This window comes from Terrapene carolina, unplaced genomic scaffold, assembly GCF_002925995.2.
Source record: "Terrapene carolina triunguis isolate 2854851 unplaced genomic scaffold, T_m_triunguis-2.0 Scaffold130, whole genome shotgun sequence".
In the NCBI taxonomy this organism is placed as follows: Eukaryota; Metazoa; Chordata; order Testudines; family Emydidae; genus Terrapene; species Terrapene triunguis.
The window spans coordinates 15,539,294-15,560,075 of NW_020664481.1; the positions used below are offsets into that span (position 1 = coordinate 15,539,294).

The following is a 20,782-nucleotide window of genomic DNA, read 5'->3' on the forward strand; positions in this document are numbered from 1 at the left end:
CTGCAGTTTAACTTCTTTAACAGGCTATTAATACCACTGAAAGCTTAGACAAGATTTAATGCTCACATTCATTGTGATTCTTGGCTTTTCACTTAATCAAAGACCAGTGAGGTTATAGGTGCATATTTGGAGATTTAAGATTTCATTTGTGCTAGATTAATTTTCTGAGAGGAATTGCTATAGTATGCATAATAGCTTCCTAGCAATGTGATGTACCATAACACCCACCCATTAACCCCAATATTTGTTTGTTCATGCTACAAACTGTACTGACTTGCTGGTGGTGTATATAGCGGGGTAGCATTCTACTCATGGCTAAAGCAAAACTGTCATTTGCAATTGCAGAAAGTTGAACTTTGGGAATGGCAGTATTCTAGAGCCCCCCTCTTGTTCAAAGTGCAGCACATTACAAAGGTCATTGGAAAGTTGTTATAAATTTTAAATAATATTTTACCTACTGTTGTTTGTAACACCCAAATCTTCTAACAAAAATTAGAGAGACATCTCTCGTTTATTTAGTGTACACTTGATAGCTTAAACAGACTAAAGTGCTAATTGGACAGGATAAATGGTGACTGTTTTCCTAGTTCATACAGCTGCAGGGGCATAGTAGTTTTTGTTTTTAAAAAAAAAAGAAAGCACTAGGAGAGTGCCACTCTATTTAAAAAAAAAATAATCAAACTTAAAGGCACATGCAGTACTTGAAACTACTAAAAGATGTTTGGTAAATTGACTATCGGGAGTAGCCTTGTTAGTCTGTATCCACAAAAACAACAAGGTGTCCGGTGGCACCTCAAAGATTAACAGATTTATTTGGGCATAAGCTTTCGTGGGTAAAAAACCTCACTTCTTCGGGTGCATCTGAAGAAGTGAGGTTTTTTACCCACAAAAGTTTATGCCCAAATACATCTGTTAGTCTTTAAGGTGCCACCGGACTCCTTGTTGTTTTGGTAAATGGAATGTTTTCCTTTAAAGGACCAAATCTTAGTCCCATTGTATTAGTGGAAAGCTTGCCCTTGATTGGAGGGTAGGAGACAAGGATTTGGCCTGATGAAAATAGGACTAGAACAGCCTTAATATTAAGCCATTACTTGACGGGGCACTACAGGGTGGGTAGTTGAGAAATAATGACTTGAGATTTTGGGCTTGTCTTTTAGTGCAGAATAAACTAGGGTGTGAATTTAAAGTACAATAACTATTCTCTACTAGCTCCCTGTGGGGACAGACCACTTACTCCCCACTAAGAGTGCCTTTGTGCAATTCGGCTTAATCCAAAGCCCTTATGCTAGGTGACAGGACTTTTCCTGAAAGAGGTCTTTATGACCTGCCAACATCATCTTACTAAAAAGTGTGCGCTAAAATGAAAAGGGAAAACTCTGTGAACACTTGGACTTCTTCTGTCTTCTCGCTACAAAAGGTATTACTTACCATGGCCTATAAAATAGGCCAAACTCTAGCGATCAGGTATCTTATTTCAAGTCAGGCTTTTGCCATTACAGCCGTAAATACAGCTATGATTGGCATTTGGAACACAAATTCCTACATTGTGGATGGTAGGATTTAGCTCTTACAATTAGTGTGTAACTATAATACTCTAATTGTGAATTAAATTGTTTGACCCTCTAACTCATCTTTGAAACAGAGCATAGGTATCTGAACATCCTCTTGTAGCAAGCATCTAAAACACTACTCCTTGTCATCAGATTTAATAGGTTTAGGGTAACATGAATTTTTTTGGCCCAGATGTTTTCATACCCTAACCAGACCAGTGTTTCAACATTGAGGTATGTCAAAGGCTACAATATGCATTTTATAATGCTAATATTTCAAAGAACTATTAGACCAAAGCTGATATCTCAATTTAAAAAAAATTACAGTAGAGAGATGGGCTTTTGGGTGTATTGAACATTGCTTTTGACAGTTTTTATCCAAACATCAGTCTTGTTAATTAGGGCTGTTGATTAATCACACTTAATCACACTATTAAGCAATAGAATATCAATTCAAATTTATTAAATATTTTCTACATGTTCAAATATATTGATTTCCATTAACACAGAATACAAAGTGTACAGTGCTCACCTTATCTTATTTTGATTACAAGTACTTGCACTGTAAAAATAACAAATGGTATTTTTTAGTTCACTTCATACAAGTACTGTAGTTCAATCTCTATTGTGAATGTGCAACTTACAAATGCAGAATTTTTTTGTTACATAACTGCACTCAAAAACAAAACAATTTAAAAAGTTAGTGCCTCCAAGTCCACTCAGTCCTACTTCTTGTTCAGCCAATCAAGTTTGTTTACATTTACAGGAGATAATGTTGCCCGCTTCTTATTTACAATGTCACCTGAAAGTGAGAACAGGCATTTGCATGGCACTTTTATAGCCAGCATTGCAAGGTATTTATGTACACGATCTACTAAACATTCATATGCCCCTTCATGCTTTGGCCACCATTCCAAAGGACATGCTTCTATGCTGATGAAGCTCGGTAAAAAAATAATGCGTTAATTAAATTTGTTAAACATTCCAATGCAGAAACTACAGAACGCGAACCACCAAAAAAGAAAATCAACCTTCTGCTGGTGGCATCTGACTCAGATGATGAAAATGAACATGCGTCAGTCCGCATCGCTTTGGATTGTTATCAAGCAGAACCATCAGCATGTTCTCACTTTCAGGTGACATTGTAAACAAGAAGCGGGCAGCATTATCTCCTGCAAATGTAAACAAACTTGTTTATCTAAGCAAATGGCTGAACAAGTAGCAGCACTGAGTGGACTTATAGGCTGTAAAGTTTTACATTGTTTTATTTTTTGTCCATAATTCTACAATTGTAAGTTCAACTTTCATGAGAGATGCACTACAGTACTTGTATTAGGTGAATTAAAAAATATAAAGTGAGCACTGTACACTTTGTATTGTTATAATTGAAATCAATATATATCAAAATGTAGAAAACATTCAAAGATATTTAAATAAATGGTATTCTATTATTTAACAGCCTGATTAATTGATTAATTTTTTTAATTGCTTGACAGCCCAATTACAAATATGATACTCTGCTTCTTGGTAGTACCAGTATAGGAACTTGATACATCCTCTACAACAGGCTTACAGAGGCATTGACTTTGATTGCATGACACTTAGTCCTTTTGGATATGTGCTGCAGTACTTTAACATCTGATGAAGTGGGCTGTAGCCCAGGAAAGCTTATGCTCAAGTAAATTTGTTAGTCTCTAAGGCGCCACAAGTACTCCTGTTCTTTTTGCAGATACAGACTAACACGGCTGCTACTCTGAAACATCTCATCACTAGTTCCACTAACCAATATGGAGTAGTGAGGTGACTTAAATTCCTACTCCCACCAAAAGCAGAGGCGTTGATAGTTGTTCAGGTGCGTGTAGTTTCACTTACAGTGTAAGTTGTATGTAAATATGGACTTTTATTCTACCCTCCATCTTTAGTATTCAAATACTAGATCTGATACAGGAATTGGGTATAGCAACTTTTTCATTGTAAGGTGCAGTACATGTGAAGAAACAAATAACTTGCAATTCAGAAGTGACATCTGATTTGATACATTCCCTGTCCTCCCCCATTTCTGCAACTGTGAAACTTTCCATATACTTGGCTAGCCTAAATTTCTGACCACCTCTTCAAGCATACACCAGTCACAAATACTCTTCCTAGCCAACTGCTTATATTTTGTTTCTGTAGATTTATGTTGGGGGAAAGAAGAAAGATGGCAAACTTTCGGCCCTGGCTAAGTAAAAGCTTCAATATAAAACTTCACATCAAAGGGTCCATAGTAGCTTTGCAGAAATTTATTTACACAATTCAAGTTACATTATACAACCGCTTTTGAAGCTGATCCAAGTTTCTGTGAAAGTCAGCCATGTGTAACTTACTGAATTTCCAAAATTGTACCACATTGATTTGAGAGGTTCAAGATTTATCTTGTAAATTCAAAACAGTGGGAGGCTTTTGGTATGAAATATCACCAAAAGACTGGTTAATATCTATAATGTAACATATCAAATGTGGGAGGAAAATCACACAACATGAAATACTTTTAATATGCTATACATACAGCAATCTGCAACCTTCTGATCAAATATGTAAACAAACTGGTTTCTAAAATGTCACCGTAAACAAAATGAGTTTTTATATTTTTTTCCCAGCAATAGCATAAAACAGCTCCATACTTAAAACCATTGTGAACAAATCTATTCTGAACTATATTTACATTTCTTCCCTATGCATACTATTTAGGCTCCCCTTAAAATAAGGGAGCTAACTGCATATATAATAAACCCATAGGCCACTCCTTCCCCATCACTGCTATACATTTACCTCTTAGCAGAATTCTCAAGTTTTTATTAGGACAAAACATGAATCATAAAAACAAAAGTCAGACATGAAAAAATTTCAAGCAACATTTCCCTAAAAAGCTGCTTATAAGAGGAAGTCAGCTACTAGTGGCTTTGATACTTTGTACCTACATAGTTCCTAGGAAAATAATCTTCAGTTCTGTAGAGTTTAGGCAGGTCATATGTATGCTGTGCTGATGGAGTATGCTTCTGAAATGAAAAAAATGGGAGAAAAATTAACTTTACTGTTGAAAAGAATTTAATTGGCAATATGTTTAACTGGGCATATGTGGGATGTTGCAATTTGTCAACATTATCTTACACATACCTCAGTGTATATTATGTACCAAACACCGGGAGAACATTTCCCCCTCCCCCACACAATGTCTGGGGAAAGACTAAAACTTAAATGGTTTCCCGGAGTGTTTGTCCCTCTATCAGGGAAGAATGAGAAGGTGTGGCCTGAGCTGGTGCAGCTCCCAGTGAAGTTGTACATCTTGGGTCTGTCTAGGTGGTGATAAATACTTAGCACTGAGTCTCAGAGCACCGGTCAGCTGACTGGGGCTCATGGGGCTATAAAATTGCACTGTAGGCAAGAGGGGGGGAGGGAGCCCAGGCTCGAACATCTACACTGCAATTTTACAGCCCCATGAGCCCCAGTCAGCTGACCTAGGCCAGCCGTGACCACACTGCGGTCTTGCAGTGCAGCTCTACTCTATTAAACCACATCTGAATTTGATCCCACATCTTCTCTTATTTGTATTGGTACTGAAACAGAAAATGCATCAGGCTACCAGTAGGGTACAGGTCATTTTCTATCACCACATTTCCCCACCGGAACTCTTTGAATCCCAACACTTTTGTTCTCAAACCTTTAAGACAATCCTTTTAGGCTCTGCCGCTAGGAATTCTCAGTTCACATTCCATTCCAGATCATGGTGGACACTGATGCCCAGCATTAGAAAGCTCTTAAGACTTGGAGACTTTATTCTTTTTCTTGTGTTTTGGGCAAATCATTGTCCGTGCAGTTTTTGGTCAAATTTCCTAGCCTTCATGTCTCATTGTTAGGAGTTAATGTGCCATTTATGCAGTTTATTTCACATAGTCTCCTGGTCTTAAAATGTGCATGCAGGGTTCCTATCTTCCCCAAATTGCCATTTTTAGTGAATTTGCTCCTTTATTCAAAGCTATTCTCTTGCAGTGATTTGTATTTTCATTATTCTCTTTTCATTGTTCTACCAAACAGGCCATTCACAAATAGTCAAAAGCATCTGGAACTAATGTGCAGCAGTAGAGACCTGTGGAAATTATCTTGACTATTCAAATTCCCTCCCTTGCCCTTTCTTGCAATCCAGACTAACTTCCAGGGCTCCAAAAAACTGACAGCTTCACCATATCACCTCCATTGCATGTTCCTTATCTACTACCAAATTGAAGTATCAACCCAACCCATCACTCACCCAGCAGGCTTCCTCATAGGTCTGGTCTTGTAACTATTCACTCCTGGGGGTTGTTCTCTCTCTAGTAATCCTACTTCAATCTAGACCACTTTCTCTCTTTACACGTTAAGGTCTTTTGCCTGCAACTAAAAGCCTGATGTTAACATTTTTTCAATACTGCATATTTAGAATCATGGAAATGTAGGACTGGAAGGGACCTTGATAGATCATCTAGTCCAGTCGCCTGCACTGAGGCAGGACTAAATAGTATCTAGACCAGTGAAACTTAGATGGAGGTTCATCAGCCGCAGGTGCCTCTTTAATGTGTCTCCTGCAGCTCTTTGCAGCACACATTAAAACAATGTATGATTTAATTATTTACCAATCTAAGTTACCAACCAATCAGGATGGTTTTACTATGTTATTAACCAATTGTAGTTGATAAAAATAATGGTCTGTCATCTTGCTGTGAGATAGATACATAGATATATATAGTACTATAGTAAATGAAACAATGAATTCACACTACTTTGGCTCTTTTGGGTAATGTTGATCACTAAGGTCTGAGTATCACTGATCTAGACCATCCCTGAGAGTTGTTTGTCTAACCTGTTCTTAAAAACCTCCAGTGATGGAGATTTCACAACCTCCTTAGGTAATTTGTTTCAGTGCTTAACTATCCTTAGACATTAGGAAAAACTTAATTGTAACATAAATCTCCCTTACTGCAATTTAAGCCCATTACTTCTTGTCCGGTCCTCAGTGGATAAGGAGAACAGTTTATCAGCCTCCTGTTTATAACAGTCTCTTACATATTTGAAGATTTAGGTCCCCTCTCTGTCTTCTCTTTGCCAGATTAATAAACCTAGTTTTTTCCCATCTTTCCTTGCAGTTCATGGTTTCTAGACCTTTAATCATTTTTGTTGATCTTCTCTACACTTTCTCCAGTTCGTCCACATCTTTCCTAAAGTGTGGTGTCCAGAACGGGACACAGTGCTGTAGCAAGTGGAAAAGTTACTTCATTCCTAAGTGTAGTATTTTGCATTTGTCTTTATTGAATTTCATTCTATTTATTTTTAGACCATTTCTCCAGTTTGTCAAGATCATTTTGAATTGTAATCCTGTCCTCCAAAGTGCTTGCAACCCCTTTCAGCTTGGTATTATCCCAAACTTTAAGTCTATGCCATTATCGAAAACATTTGATGATATAGAATAGAACCAGACCCAGGACAGATCCCTGCGGGTCCCCACTCAATCTGCTCTTCCAGCTTGACTGTGACCCATTATCAATGCTGTTTTGAATGCTGTTTTTCAACCAGTTGTGCACCCCTCTTCTACTAGATGCTGAGGGGATTAGCTCAATGGTCTAAATTCAGATGTGCAACATTTAGCATCCCAGCAGGGCAGGTTCAGTTCCTAGTGCTTAAGAAGTAGATAAAATTAGGAATTGCTGCATGTGGTTGCCTTTTGACTGAGCCCTTATAAAACAGTGCTTTGCATAAATGCTAAAGATTCCCTGACACTTTTCATAAGAGTTCTCTTTTTTGGCCAAGGATATCAGAGAAATGATGAGCCCTGACAGTGAGGATGAGAAGCTTGAACTTGATTCAGTAGAAAACAGGGATCCAGAGGAAAAAAGGCACATATGGGTGTGGTTAGAGGAACTGGGCAAGGAATATTACCTTAGTAACTGCAGTTTGGATAGACCAAAGGAAAGCAATGGGGATGGTGAAGGTCAGAGGGGAAGCTGCAGTACTCAGGACAGGAGATGTTGAGGGCTTGAACAGTTTAGGAGACTGCACAGAAAGGAAAGCTGGAGTTTAGAAGAGTTTTATGGACAACGCAGTATTATGAGGATTAGGATTCAGTGTGGGGCAAGGAAGATGCCTTGATTAGAGGCTAGAGCGAGGGAAGGGGTAGTGAGATCATTAGCACCAGAAAGGCGCAGGGGTGGGAGAAAGATGCATTTAGTCTGTAACGGGGAAAAAATCAGCTAGAGTCTACTTTACCATCACCAGTTAAGTGGTGAGTCACAGATAAATGACATCACAACATTTCTACTGCAGTTACACCTAAAGGCTACAACCAGGTTGGGCCCATAGTGCTAGGGACAGTGCAGACCCCAATAATAGACAGTCCCTGCCCTAAAGAGCTCAGAGTCTAAAATGATGCCATAGCCATCTGACCTCATGGGTGTAAGTGCTTTTTAAAAATTTTGTTAAACAGATTTACATTCACATTCTGACCAGCTCAAGAAGACAAAATTGACCAGGGATAAATTTTTCAAAAGCACCAAAGCAATTTAGATGCTGAAGTCCCATTCTCCAGAGTAGCTTAAGCACTTAAATACTTTGAAAAAATGGATACAACTCTGAGAATTCAATGGGAGTTGGGTGCCTAAATACCCTGAAAAATCTGGCCCTTGGGAGCCTAAATCTCTTTGAAAGCCAATGGGTCTTAGGTTTTAAAAATCTTACCCTAGAACTAATCAAGTGTACAAACTGCCAAAGTTAAACCTACCTGGAGTCCCCTATTCTCATAATCTTTTTGGAGAGCACCCTAATTTATGCTCAGCAGCAGAAAACAGAGAGAGGTGTGAAGGAAAGTTAACAGAAAGGAATTGCAAACAGAGGTAGTAACATTGCAGAAAATGCCCAAGTAGAGAAGGAACTGTCAGGCTGAAAAAGTAACAATTCAAACAACATAAGACTAAGCTGAGCTACCCATTCTGCAAGGTAACACCCAAGAGACCACACTTGCTTCTCTGCCACAGTGAAGACCTTAACCCCACCCCGAGAACCAAGGTCTCTCAGGGTATGTCTATAATGCGTTGTAAACCCAGGTCTGTGAAACAAAGGCTTGTGGACTCAGTGTTTCCAAGCCCGTGCTTGAGCATCCATTGTAAACCTGGATTTACAATTGCTGAACCCACGTGTCTCAACCATGCTAACATGTCCATGCTGCACTACAGAGGTCTTCTGAGTCAGGTCTACAGCTTGAGCTGCATTCACATTGCAGAGGGACTGGGGCTCTGACCCACCCCCTACGGAGGTCTCCTGGGGCTATAAAATTGCACTGTAGGCAAGAGGGGGGAGGGAGCCCAGGCTCGAACATCTACACTGCAAGTTTACAGCCCCGTGAGCCCCAGTCCTGGATGCTTACTAACCTGAATCAAACTGGTGTCTGTGTGTGGATGAAAGGGCAGCTTGGGCACTAATCTGATTCAGAGGTGGCTTTAGGGTGCAGTGTAGATACACCAAAAGGGAAATTAAGAAACTATCCTCCATGGGACTGAGTGCCCTCAGCAACTCACAAAGTCAGGCCCTCAATTCAAAGTATTTCAAGGATATAGACTGTTGGTTAGATGAGATCATTAGCATGCTCTTGATTAATCTATTTACTTACAGTTAATTGCGGTAGCTCTCCGAAGGAAGCTGTGTGCTTGTTTTGGAGTATGGGGAACTTACTACATAATTCCCCAGAGTATCCTTACTCTCTATCTGCTTCTTGAGGCAATTCGAGGTGGCGTATTGATTTATAAAGCCCTCTATGGCCTAGGTACTGGCTTCCTAAGATGCCCCTCCCTCCTCTTCACCCAGCAGATGAAATGAGTTGGGGCAGTTCTGCTGACACTCCCTTGGTTTGCACATCTGGGATAAGTGGCAGCATATTCTCTGAACTGCCCTCAAAGCCGCTAATCTACACAGGCTGGAGGAGGGTGGTTATAGGAATAGGCCTGGACCAGTAAGCCACTCACATCAATGATCATGTTGTTTTAGAGTGCCTGTGTGTATACAGACCTGCGAGGGAAGGAGGGATAGGCACCTTTAACACAACAAAAAGTTGCAAAAAATTAAATATAAGTAGTAGTAGAAAAAATAAATGGTGACAGCAAAAGCAGATGGTCATCAGTCCCAGCTCTGAATAAGGCCAGGCGGATACTAAACCAGCAAGCCACGTAGTTCTTGGAACAGTTGCCAGTGACAAGGTGCAATAACCCTGCAGAGAAGCGAAAGCAGTAGATGAAGAATGCAGTCCAAGTGGAAAGTTGAGAGTTTTGGTGGTTTTACAGAGAACGTGGATAAAATCAGAAATAAAAAGAGACAGAAAACACTCTGGCTTTTCAAAGTAAAATCATTTGCCCTTCATTCCAGAGAAATCACTGCCAGTAGTTGATAACACTGTTTTAAAACATCTTTAAAGAAACAATACTACCATAAATGTCAGCAGTGAAACTTAAGTTATGAAACTGACAACGGGCCTGAACAGAGGATTTGCCATACCAGATCAGATCAGATCATTGGCCAACTTAGTTCAGTATCCAGCATCTGACTGGCCAATACTAGATACTTAAAAAGAAAGAATAATAATAATAATAATAATTTATGATGCAGCAGGTTAGTTATGTAATGCTGTACACTAGGGTGAGAGAAGAATTCCCTCCTAACCCCTGCAGTGATCAACTGATGCCTTGAAGTATAAGATCTGTATACCTGTCTTTCCCCTTACCATGCTAAACTACAAAGTTATCCCATCCCCTCCTAATCCCTATTAATGTATGTTTCTTATGACCTCCTGATACAATTAATTCCTCTGGCTGACTAATGTTGTGTAATCGTGCTGTGAATAATTGTAAAAAGGATTCTGTCTGTTTTAAATCTACCTGCAATTAACTTTAATCAAGGCTCCCCTCTAGTTCTCAGATGATGTTAAAAAAGGATTGCTCTAGTCTGTTCAGAATCTTCTGGTGCAGCTGCTGAATCCGTGCCAACTACTGAGACAAAGATAACTATCCAGAGGACAGTGCTTCAGGAGGAGCAGTTCACAGGAAAGGATTCTTGGACAACTGTACAAATAAGATATGGAGGTAACAGAGATGCCAGGATATGAGGAATCTCTATTCTATGCATGTCATGCACTCAAGGGATGAAATGGCTCTTCTGTGGTCAAGCTACAGTGAAACCCAAAGGAAAAGCAATAGCTCTATGCCAGGAAAACAAACAAACAAAAAAACTGGGAGAGTCTGAATATCCAAAACTACAGGAGAAATCAAAAGGGAAAGGTTCAAGTAACAGGATATGGAGCCTTTTGCCCTAGATCACTTGGTTCACATCTGGTGCAGATTAGTAAAGCGCAGAGGATGTTGCTGTACCATGGCTGTTTGATGTCTTTCAAACTAGGAGCCTTCAGTCCAATTCCCAGCGGGATGGCATCCATTGCCACAAAAGATACCACAAGTGGTGCTGGCCCTGTCAGTGAGTATCAGCAGCTAGCCAAAGACCAAATCAGCCAGAAGAATGAACTCTGTTTATGTCTAATCTAGACTATAAGGTCCTCAAGCCCAGGCTTCTACAGTTCTGTGCACACCTATAGCACTTTATAAGTAACTCCTTGTCACTTCTATTAGTGCTTCCTTAGACAGGGCATAGGGTAGGACAGTAGCTTGCACTGTTTCTGCCTGTACTGTATGAGAATTGTTGGCAGAGGATTTCAGCCTCTCGGGACATCAGTCTGACACCTTTCACCAGCACTGAGAGCACTTAAAACAAAACAAATCCCTCCACACCAAATCTCAAAACTGAAAATGTAAGGCTATGTAAAGTACTATAAGGCAAGGGAGGTGGCTTACCAGATCAGTGACAGCTGTCTAGGAATGCTAGCAGCATTATTCAGATACATTAAAAGCCCTTCAGACAATACTCAGCACGACAGTAATAAAGGCACAAAGTATGCACACAGACTCCAGCTGCAGTCTAGTCGTCATGTGTGATACACTTAAAGAACAGAGAGAGACAGAGTTGCTCCGGAGTTCCTGAAGGGGAACACTGCAAGTGGAGAAACTACTAGAGCCATCTGTAGACAGATTTGAAGTGGGATCCACTCCCCAACCCTGCTCCCAATTTAGGGAACTATTAACTTACACCTTTCAGTTGAAAGATCCCATAAACAGTGATTAGCTGAGGAAGTGAAAGATGAAAAAGTTAAGGGGAACTCAACATTCTGTAGCAGGAAACATGGGCCCATATAAACTAGACGGGATATTTATGGTTTGAAACAAAAACATTAGAATTTTAGACGACCTTTTGCAAAGTGAAGCACATGCAGCATTCTGTACTTACAAGAAAATTCAAAGGAATGGCATGTAGAATCATGCCTGAAGGATTAAAATCCCTGGTGGCAGCTTTAGAGACTTCAGTAAGTTAAACCTTACCAGGAGGCCAAGTTATCTAGGGAGAGGAGCTCTGTGGCTTTGTTTTTGAAGCACTGGGGCCCTCTACTTGAGAAATATACCCCAAATACTGTCTTAGATAGCTAAAGGAAACGTGAAAGCAACATGAGTGTGATCCACAGATGTGAATACAGTAGTATTATTCTTGACAACTGCAACTCAGCACTAGAACAGCATAACTCAGTCACAAGCTGAGCACTTGTAGGTTGTGTGTTCTGCTCAGGAAACTATCCCCTCTGGGCAGCTTAATCCACAATCACTCAGATTTTACTTTTCATCAAATAGGGAGGGGGGAGAAGTGCGTGCATGTTCCAAAGCCACACTGCACATAGTAAACTTAAGCCAGCCTAAAGAACGAGGAGTACTTGTGGCATCTTAGAGACTAACAAATTTATTTGGGCATAAGCTTTTGTGGGCTAAAACCCATTTCATCGGAATGACCCAATAACCCACTCTGTCCCCAGGCACAGACCAGGGTTCTGCATTTACTGCTGTTACTATAAGGCCTTCCTGTCCAATTCCAAATTATTTGTTTTCATAAGTAACTCGCAGTATAGCTATTTATCCGTGTCACATAATGGTGAACTGCTTCCAAACACTGAAAGAACAGGTAGGCCCCGAGCAAAGAGGGAGGAAGAACATACTTCATACAGGGAATGAAGCATGTAACCTCCTCCCCATTGGAAATGGAGTTTCCCGGTACACAAGTGAAACTTAAACCAAAGTCTTGCAGCCACCAAACAGTTTTCTTTCTCTGAACCAATCAATCATCACCCCAGATCTGGATTCCTGCAAAGTAGGTTCCCTGTGAGCCTAGCCAATTTCAGGATTTTGTGCCTCATCTCAGATGTATTAACAGGAACTATATTGGGTCAATTATCCCTCAGACTTAAAGTTCCTGTCCCACACAACAATTTCAAAGCTAAAAAAGTAGTAATAAAATATCTTGCCTCTAATGCAGATCCATACTAGATCCTGCTGTTGCCTTGGCCTGCAGCGCTGCTCATGTTCCCAGAGCTCCTGAATCCATTTACTTTTCCACCCCCCTGAACTAGCACTAATGCACCTTCCCCTCAGCCCCCACTGACAGTTTTGCTCCTGCCTATTACACTAAGAGAAGCCTTCAAAGCCTTCATGGGAGTATCAGCACTATTGCAAGCAGGCAAAGAAAACAAAGAGGTTCAGAAACTCTGTTCCAGAGAGACATGTGCACTACAGAGGTCTGAACTCCAAGGACATGAGGGACTGGAGGTGACCCACTTAGGAAAAAGAGTAATCTGATATTCAGGTAAGAGGACAGGGTCAGCACTAAGGAGGGATCAGTAAGTGATATTTGGTGGGGCTAATTATTCCCAGCACTTGATCATTTTCACATGTATTTAATTAAGTACAGCTCTGAGTAGAGCTGGTCAAAGACTGGAGTTTCTGTTCCATGTGAAATGCTAAAAATTTTTTAAAAATTGTTATGAATTGGAATGAAATACTGAAATTTCTAAATTTCACACACAATGAAAATTTTGAACATTTTTAATTCAGAACCACTGAAATATTTCATCTAGAGAACATTGAAATACAATTTCCTTATGGAGAGAGATTTTTTAATTATCCACCATAGGGCTGTTTGCACCTTCCCCTGAAGCATCTGGTTCTGGTCGCTGTCGTATTGAATACTAGACTAGTGGTTGGATGACAATAGGCTTTGCTATAGTACGGGGTAGCCAAACCGTGGCTCAAAGGTGACATGTGGCTCTTTAAAGTGCGTCTTAGGGCTGGTCCACACTAACCCCCAGTTCGAACTAAGATATGCAACTTCAGCTACGTGAATAACGTAGCTGAAGTCAAAGTATCTTAGTTCGAACTACAAGGTACTTACCGCGGGTCCACACGCGACAGGCAGGCTCCCCCGTCGACTCCGCGTACTCCTCTCGCGGAGCAGGAGTACCGGTGTCGACGGCGAGCACTTCCGGGATCGATTTATCGCGTCTAGACAAGACGCGATAAATCGATCCCAGAAGATCGATTGCTTACCACTGAACCCGGAGGTAAGTATAGACGTACCCTTACAGCGCCTCCAACGCCCTCTCCTTTCTCCTCCTACCAGACTGGGGAGAGGGGAGCTCAGGGCTTCTGCCCTGCGGTAGGGTGCTGGGGCCAGGGGCTTCTGCCAGAGATGACTGGTGCCTCCTGAGAGCGGGAGCCAGCAAACCCTGGCAAAAATTGGGGGGAGGGAAGGGTGGGGCATGTGACCCCACACATACATATCACCTCTGCTTCTGCCTAGCGGGGAGGAGGGCCCTGAGACCTCCTTCCCCGCAGGGCTGAAGCCCTGAGCCCCAGCAGGTGTGCCCTGGCTCTCAAACTTCTGAAGATTGTCGTAGGTGGCTCAGAGGGTCAGTAAGTATGGCCACCCCTGACTACAGGCCAGAGACATTCGGTCCAATTGCCTGCATCAAGCAACAAGGACTCTATGGTATGAATCTTCAACACATCTAAATTTGTCTTCAACACACCGGATAATTTTTTATTTTTTAAACTAGGGGAATATTTCTGTTGTCCAGATTTCCATGGTGTCTCATACACACTTCATCACTGACAAGTTCTGGATAACAGGAATTCTCATGATCTTTCACCCTGCCTGAAATAATTTGATTTTTCTCTCATCTGTCCCCTCTACCCAGAACACATTATTCTCAACATCAAACACACCAATACCAAGATTCTGCAACCTCCCTGGGACAGTCTCACACTTAAAAAAAAAAAAAAAAAATCTATACCACAAATGGAGTCCTGAGAGTCTTGTCTGCAGCCCTTCTAAAGCTTTGAGACCTACCATCTTTCATCAAACTGCGAGTGTATACCAAGGAGTTCAGTTAATATGGCTCCTTTGAGAAGTGTACAAAGGGGTCCTAAATGCAGCAGCACCATGTCTAGAAACACTTCTCCTTAAGTTTGCTCTAATTTTCATGTCACAGTTACGGAGCCGGCTCCTCAACTATGCCCAGTACCTTTCTCCATGCTAGAGGCTAGTGGCATCATAGGGCTTCTGGGTGGAAGGCTACAGCTCCCGCCTCTCCTGAAGACATGGCTCGGAATGTCTCCTAGCATATGGGGGAGAATCCTCAGCTGCCTGATTAAGGCAACTTTACTCCCCTTTGTGCTTCTGGAGCTGCACAAAAGGGATTTAACCAGGGACATGAGTTAATATCCACAAAGCACTTTGAAGAATGATCCCAACACCACCTCTGCAAGTAGGTAAGTACTACAGCCCCCATTTCACAGCAGAGGAAACTGAGGCAAAAGGGTTAAGTGGTTTGTCCCAGACACAAGCAAGTCAGTGGCAGAGCCAAGATTAGAATCAGAACTCACGCCTCTTTCAAATTATTTTTTTATGGTGCTACAGACACACACCGCACTTTGCAGGTAAATGTAAAGAGGAGGTTCCCTACCACCCGACACTTACAATTAAGACTGAGGAAATAATGAAAGAACAACACAGAAAGCACAAAGGCAAATAAAAGGAAGGGGATACAGCCCTTGCAGGGCGAAGACAAAAAAAGGGAATATATCTGGTGACATCTTAGGTGGCTTCTTAAATTTCTGTAGTGAAATCAAGTTTCAGAGGAAAATTATAGGTTAACAGGCACAGCAGGAAAAGTGAATTCAAAGCTCTGAATGAGGAAACAGACACTATCACAGCTATGGGGCAAACTGCAAAGACCACAATGAGGAATGAAGAGATGTTTCAGCAGGAGCATGGCATAAGTTAATGCATGAAGGAAGGTCTAAGTGCTGAGGTATAGGCAGGAACAGAGATGTGCGTGGCAAGGATAATAAGCTTGAATGTAATGGGTAGCCAGCCAAGAGGTTTGAAAAGAGGCGTGACAACAGGTGGCTTTGTCTAATATTTGCAGCCACAGAAATTCGAAGATAAGCACCTGTCAATTCAGACTGTCCCTGGATTGTGAGATAAAATGGGGTTGTGCTTGCATTTTTGATTTTGGCAAAATGAACATTTCAAGGGTGGGTTTGCAGAACTGTGATCAGAGACTACGCACCCTTACCTCTTACCTCCATTGAAGTCTATAATTTGCACCAACCGAGCACACTTGTTTATACATATATTCAAGACGTGGGAGATTAAAAGCAAAGCAACGTTTATTACGTCAGAGCAATTTTGCTGATAACCTTGTTTGAGTTACAGATCCACAGCTTTGCATTTGAAAGAAGCAGAAGGCCCATCTGCCTGAAGAGCTATGCAGAAGACGACACCTGGCTTACATGCTCACTTAGGACCACATGCCCACACAGATATAATGAGACAAGGAACAGACAACCTCATTTATCTTTTAGTGGGAGCAAGGAAGCCAAACGATTGAGCATTTGGACTTTGAGCCGAAGTAATAAAATCTAGTATAGCTTCACTTTCAAGGCTGTACATTACTCTGCCCCTTGTAATCTCTCTAGAAGGCCACCTGCTCGATACAATGTATAAGCTTTCTTTGCTTCCCACATTCAGGCACTGGACTCAATCAGGTGATCTGGGTTCTATCCATAGCTCTGCCACTGAATTACTGTGTGAATGTGGACAAGTCACTTTCCTGTGCCTCTGTTTCCCCATCTGTAAAATATAGACAATGATGCTGACCCTCTTTTATTAAGTGCTTTGAGACTATGTATAAAAGTAGCATAAAAGTGAGCAATAGATTACAATTATGCTTGAAAAAACCTTCCCCAGGGATGTTTTCCACGTACCATCCCTCTACTTCACAAAAAATAAGACGATCCAAACTTCTGAAAGCATTCAAGCTGTAAGGTGTACACTCTGCTTTGTGAACATAGGAACTGCCAGACTGGATCAGACCTAAGGTCGCTGTAGTCCAGTATCCTGGTCTCTAATTGTGGCCAGAACAAGATGCTTCACAGGAATATGTAAGCACCCTATACAACAGGCAGACATGAAATAATCTGCCCCCCATTATAGGTCTTTCTGGAGCAGTGTCACAATCAAAAGCTAAACAAAATAATAAAACCCATTTGAAATATGAAGCAGCATTACTCAGGACAGACTCACATTGACTAATGGGAGTTGGATCAGCTCCCTAATAAGTAAGTGGCCCAGTGGACAGGCACAGCACAACAAGACAGGACTCCTGGGTTCTAGTTCTGACTCTGCCAGTGATTCACTTTATGACCTTGAGCAAGACCCTGCACTTCTCTGCCTCAAGTTTGCCATCTGTAAAATGGGGACACTTTGGAAAAGGCTTTAGTATAAAATATGGATTGTGTTAATTTACCATCTGCATTTTCTAGCGGCCATCTGTGCAGAATATGTGTATGTGTAAAAGTAAAATAGATGCCCCTTGCAAACACCCCAAAACTAGTATTCTGGTATATTTAAGAAGATATACAGTATTCGGACAGATGAGTAAATTATGTCATACTTATATATAACCTAATTTTTCTCTTGATAAACTAAGAAAAGGGGAAGTGTACAGAGTTTATTTTTAGTAATGTTATATTAAGGCATGCTACAGCACAAGACCACGTGTGTGTAGTACAACTTAAAAACTAGTTCAAAAACATACTTTAAAAAAAAAAGTGTTTACAGATTGTACCAGGATTTGATTCCGGTCCCAGGGACATGCCAGAACTTTGTAAAAAAATCAGGATTTCTTAGGAACATTTTTGGTTTTCATGTGAATTTCTGATCATGTTCAGGGTTCCAAACATATTAATAATTATACTAAACTGGGATAGGTTGCCAAAAAACAACATTGGCTAAGAAATAATATAAAGGGGCATAGGGCACAGTGCAGAGCAATCCACTCAATTCCCACCAAAGGCAATGGGGGTTGGGAGCACTCATGTTCCTTGCAGGATTAAGCCCCCACACTGATCAGAAATGATAGGTCAAAATGAGAAAAATAAGATTCAGCCTGGGAAAAGTCCAATAATACTCTGAACACTGATGGTCAATGGGAGGGAGGTTCTGGGATAGCAGTGAGAGAGAGAGAGACACCCAAGGCAAGAGCAGACAGTAAACTGCGTACAAGCTTCTGATACGACATGGCAGGAAGTAAAGTGAGTTGAGATTTGGCACAAGTGTAAACTTCAAGTCAGTGGCTGTGGCCTGTCCCATGGTAGCATGAGGGGAGATGTGGCAGGTTTTGAGCACCTGGATCTCTGGCCCTGCTGGAATCAGCTGGCATAAAGATGAAAACCCTCCTCCACACCCTTCCTCTGGCAGGGAGCACTTTAGAGGTAGCTGTTCTCAATAGTAACAGGCTAATGAAGCCAGTTCTTACCACTCATCCTCCAGCCAGGCCCCCATATCCCATCCATTCGGGAACGTGGCCTGTTAAGTGTGGAGCAGAGGCCTAGATGCAGTGCTTAGGTACTCATGCCTGCCCAGCTGCAATGAGATGGGTGGTCCCATCACAGAGACATTGCTACAAAAAGAAATATAAGTCTTGCCTGATAAAAATTGATACCAAAGTGTCATTAATGTGGCCTGAAAATTACCGTGGTCAAAAAACCCCAAACAAACCCATATGCTTACAGGATGGAAGGTGCACTCTGGCAATGGAAGAGTTACACAAAACCTGGTGATTAGGGAGGTGTTAACTAGACTTTTTTGGAACATTCAATATTAGTGAATAGGGCCTGAAAGTTCCTGTTCAATATGGCAAAGTTCTGCCTGCTAACGAAGGATAAAAATAGTCTGTGTGTGCCTATGTAAAAGAAAACACACACACACACACACACCATGGAACTGGCACTGCAGTATGGTTGGGGGATGGGCAGCTAGACGAGAAGCTGCAGTAATCGCGGCGACTCCTGCAGGCTGAGCTCTACTGGGTAAACTACACTGAAACGCTGTGTAACAGCAACTGCCAGAGACACAGCAACTGCAATCAGCTAATCCAGAGAGAAAGGACTAGAATTTTCCAGGCAGGCCAGGAAGAATCCTTTATTTCTATTGGCTAGAGGCGTGTGCGCACACACAAATACACACACACACGCTCTCTCTCTTTTTTTCTGGAGACTATCTTGGTATTTTTGTTGTTGGCAAACCAGACTCTTTCAGAAGCCGCTTTAGAAATATTTGCAGGTTAGGGGGCATCTGAACAGAAGCAATGTGGCGAAGAGGGATTAACCACCCCCAAAGATGAGCTTGCAACAATACTGCTATTGCAGAAATACAATCACTACACAATAACTTTTTTCCCCAAGTGTACCAGCTATGCTTCCTAGAGCATTTAGGTGCACAATTGAATTAAAAACCAAGAGCGAATAAATTATTTTTCATGCATTTTCAAACCACATTGACACTTGGACTCTGCGGCAAAATGAATGTTACAAAAAAAAAAGTGTATATGCACTGAATATAAATATATTATGAAATGGCTTTTAAAACTCTGCCCTAGAGAGAGCTTTCTGATTGGCTCCCAATGATATAAAGACATCCATAATGCCTGGTAAAATACGGGTTAACTAGTCTAATTTCTGCATATAAATTCCAGGTAATAAGAGTATCCGTGACACTCCAGGAAACATATTGCAGATTAATTATAGCGCTTCTCAGGTAGTTAAAGTCATTTGACCTCAAACCCTAACGCCATGCAAGCTTACTATTGTCATGCAGAAATGCACTCACACTGGCCTGCCTTATTGCTTAATTATTCACTGTTTGTTTCTGCTGAGGGAAGCCTTACTTAAGGATATGTTAAATCGTTGTCAAATTTAAGTTATGAAAGATATACACAGGCACATCTTAAGCAACTTAGCTTTGCATGGTATGGCATCCTGTGTAAAGTCAATGATGAGCTATCAGTGGTTCTCAAACTTTTTTACTGGTGACCCCTTTCACATAGCAAGCCTCTGAGTGCAAACCACCCCCCCCTTATGAATTAAAAACACTTGTTTATATATTTAACACCATTATAAATGCTGGAGGCAAAGCGGGGTTTGGAGTGGAGGCTGATAGCTCACGACCCCCCATGTAATAACCTTGTGACCTCCTGAGGGGTCCCGACCCCCAGTTTGAGAACCCCTGAGCTAGGTACTGTACCTCTTCAAATGGGAAACAGATTCTGTGCATTTTCACTTCTTATTGAATAAAGGTATTATTAAACCAAGCAATGCATTTTTTAAAAAAAGCCCTACGAAAAGACAAACCTACACTTTGAGAATCCTACCATAGGAAGGGCTTGTGCCAGAGCCATCAATTAAATCCTTTTAAAAACTTTTTTTTTGGTCCCAAGTGGTCAAATAATAGTGAATGGCATTAACTCTTTAATTGCAGTGAGGCTTACAGGTTGCCAGTCAACGGACTGTTTAGGAGGACTGTCTGCGATTGCAGCTTCAAAGGAGTTTTGATAGACTGCATATTCCAAGTAGAGACAAGATGGGTGAGGTAATATCTTTTACTGGACCAACTTCTGTGGGTGAGAGACACAAGCTTTCGAGCCACACAGAACTCTTCTTCAGGTCTCTCTAATATCCTGGGACTGACACAACTACACCTACATTACATATTCCAAGTGCAAACACATTTACATGGTTACTGCATGACTGGAGAATTCCAGTAAAATATTAATCGCACAAGGTTTGCACCATAGCTTGCAACCAGTCCTCTTTCTACAATACAAGACCCTCAGCTTCTAGATATAAACAGCAACAGAGGGTCCTGTGGCACCTTTAAGACTAACAGAAGTATTGGGAGCATAAGCTTTC

General features: G+C 41.2%; 1 protein-coding gene across 3 annotated transcripts in view; it reads right to left on the minus strand.

Moving 5' to 3' along the window:
• Positions 1-3,829: 3,829 nt before the first annotated feature.
• Positions 3,830-20,782, minus strand: part of BCAS4 (breast carcinoma amplified sequence 4) — a 68,393-nt gene continuing 51,440 nt past the window's right edge. For 2 of the 3 annotated variants that reach the window (XM_026652824.2, XM_026652822.2), the window contains one exon: positions 3,830-4,588. In XM_026652824.2, coding sequence (XP_026508609.1) covers positions 4,484-4,588 — 105 coding nt within the window. In that variant the 3' untranslated portion in view covers positions 3,830-4,483. Of the gene's footprint in view, positions 4,589-5,844; positions 5,964-20,782 lie in introns of those variants that run through there. The other variant, XM_026652823.2, reaches the window with a different exon arrangement.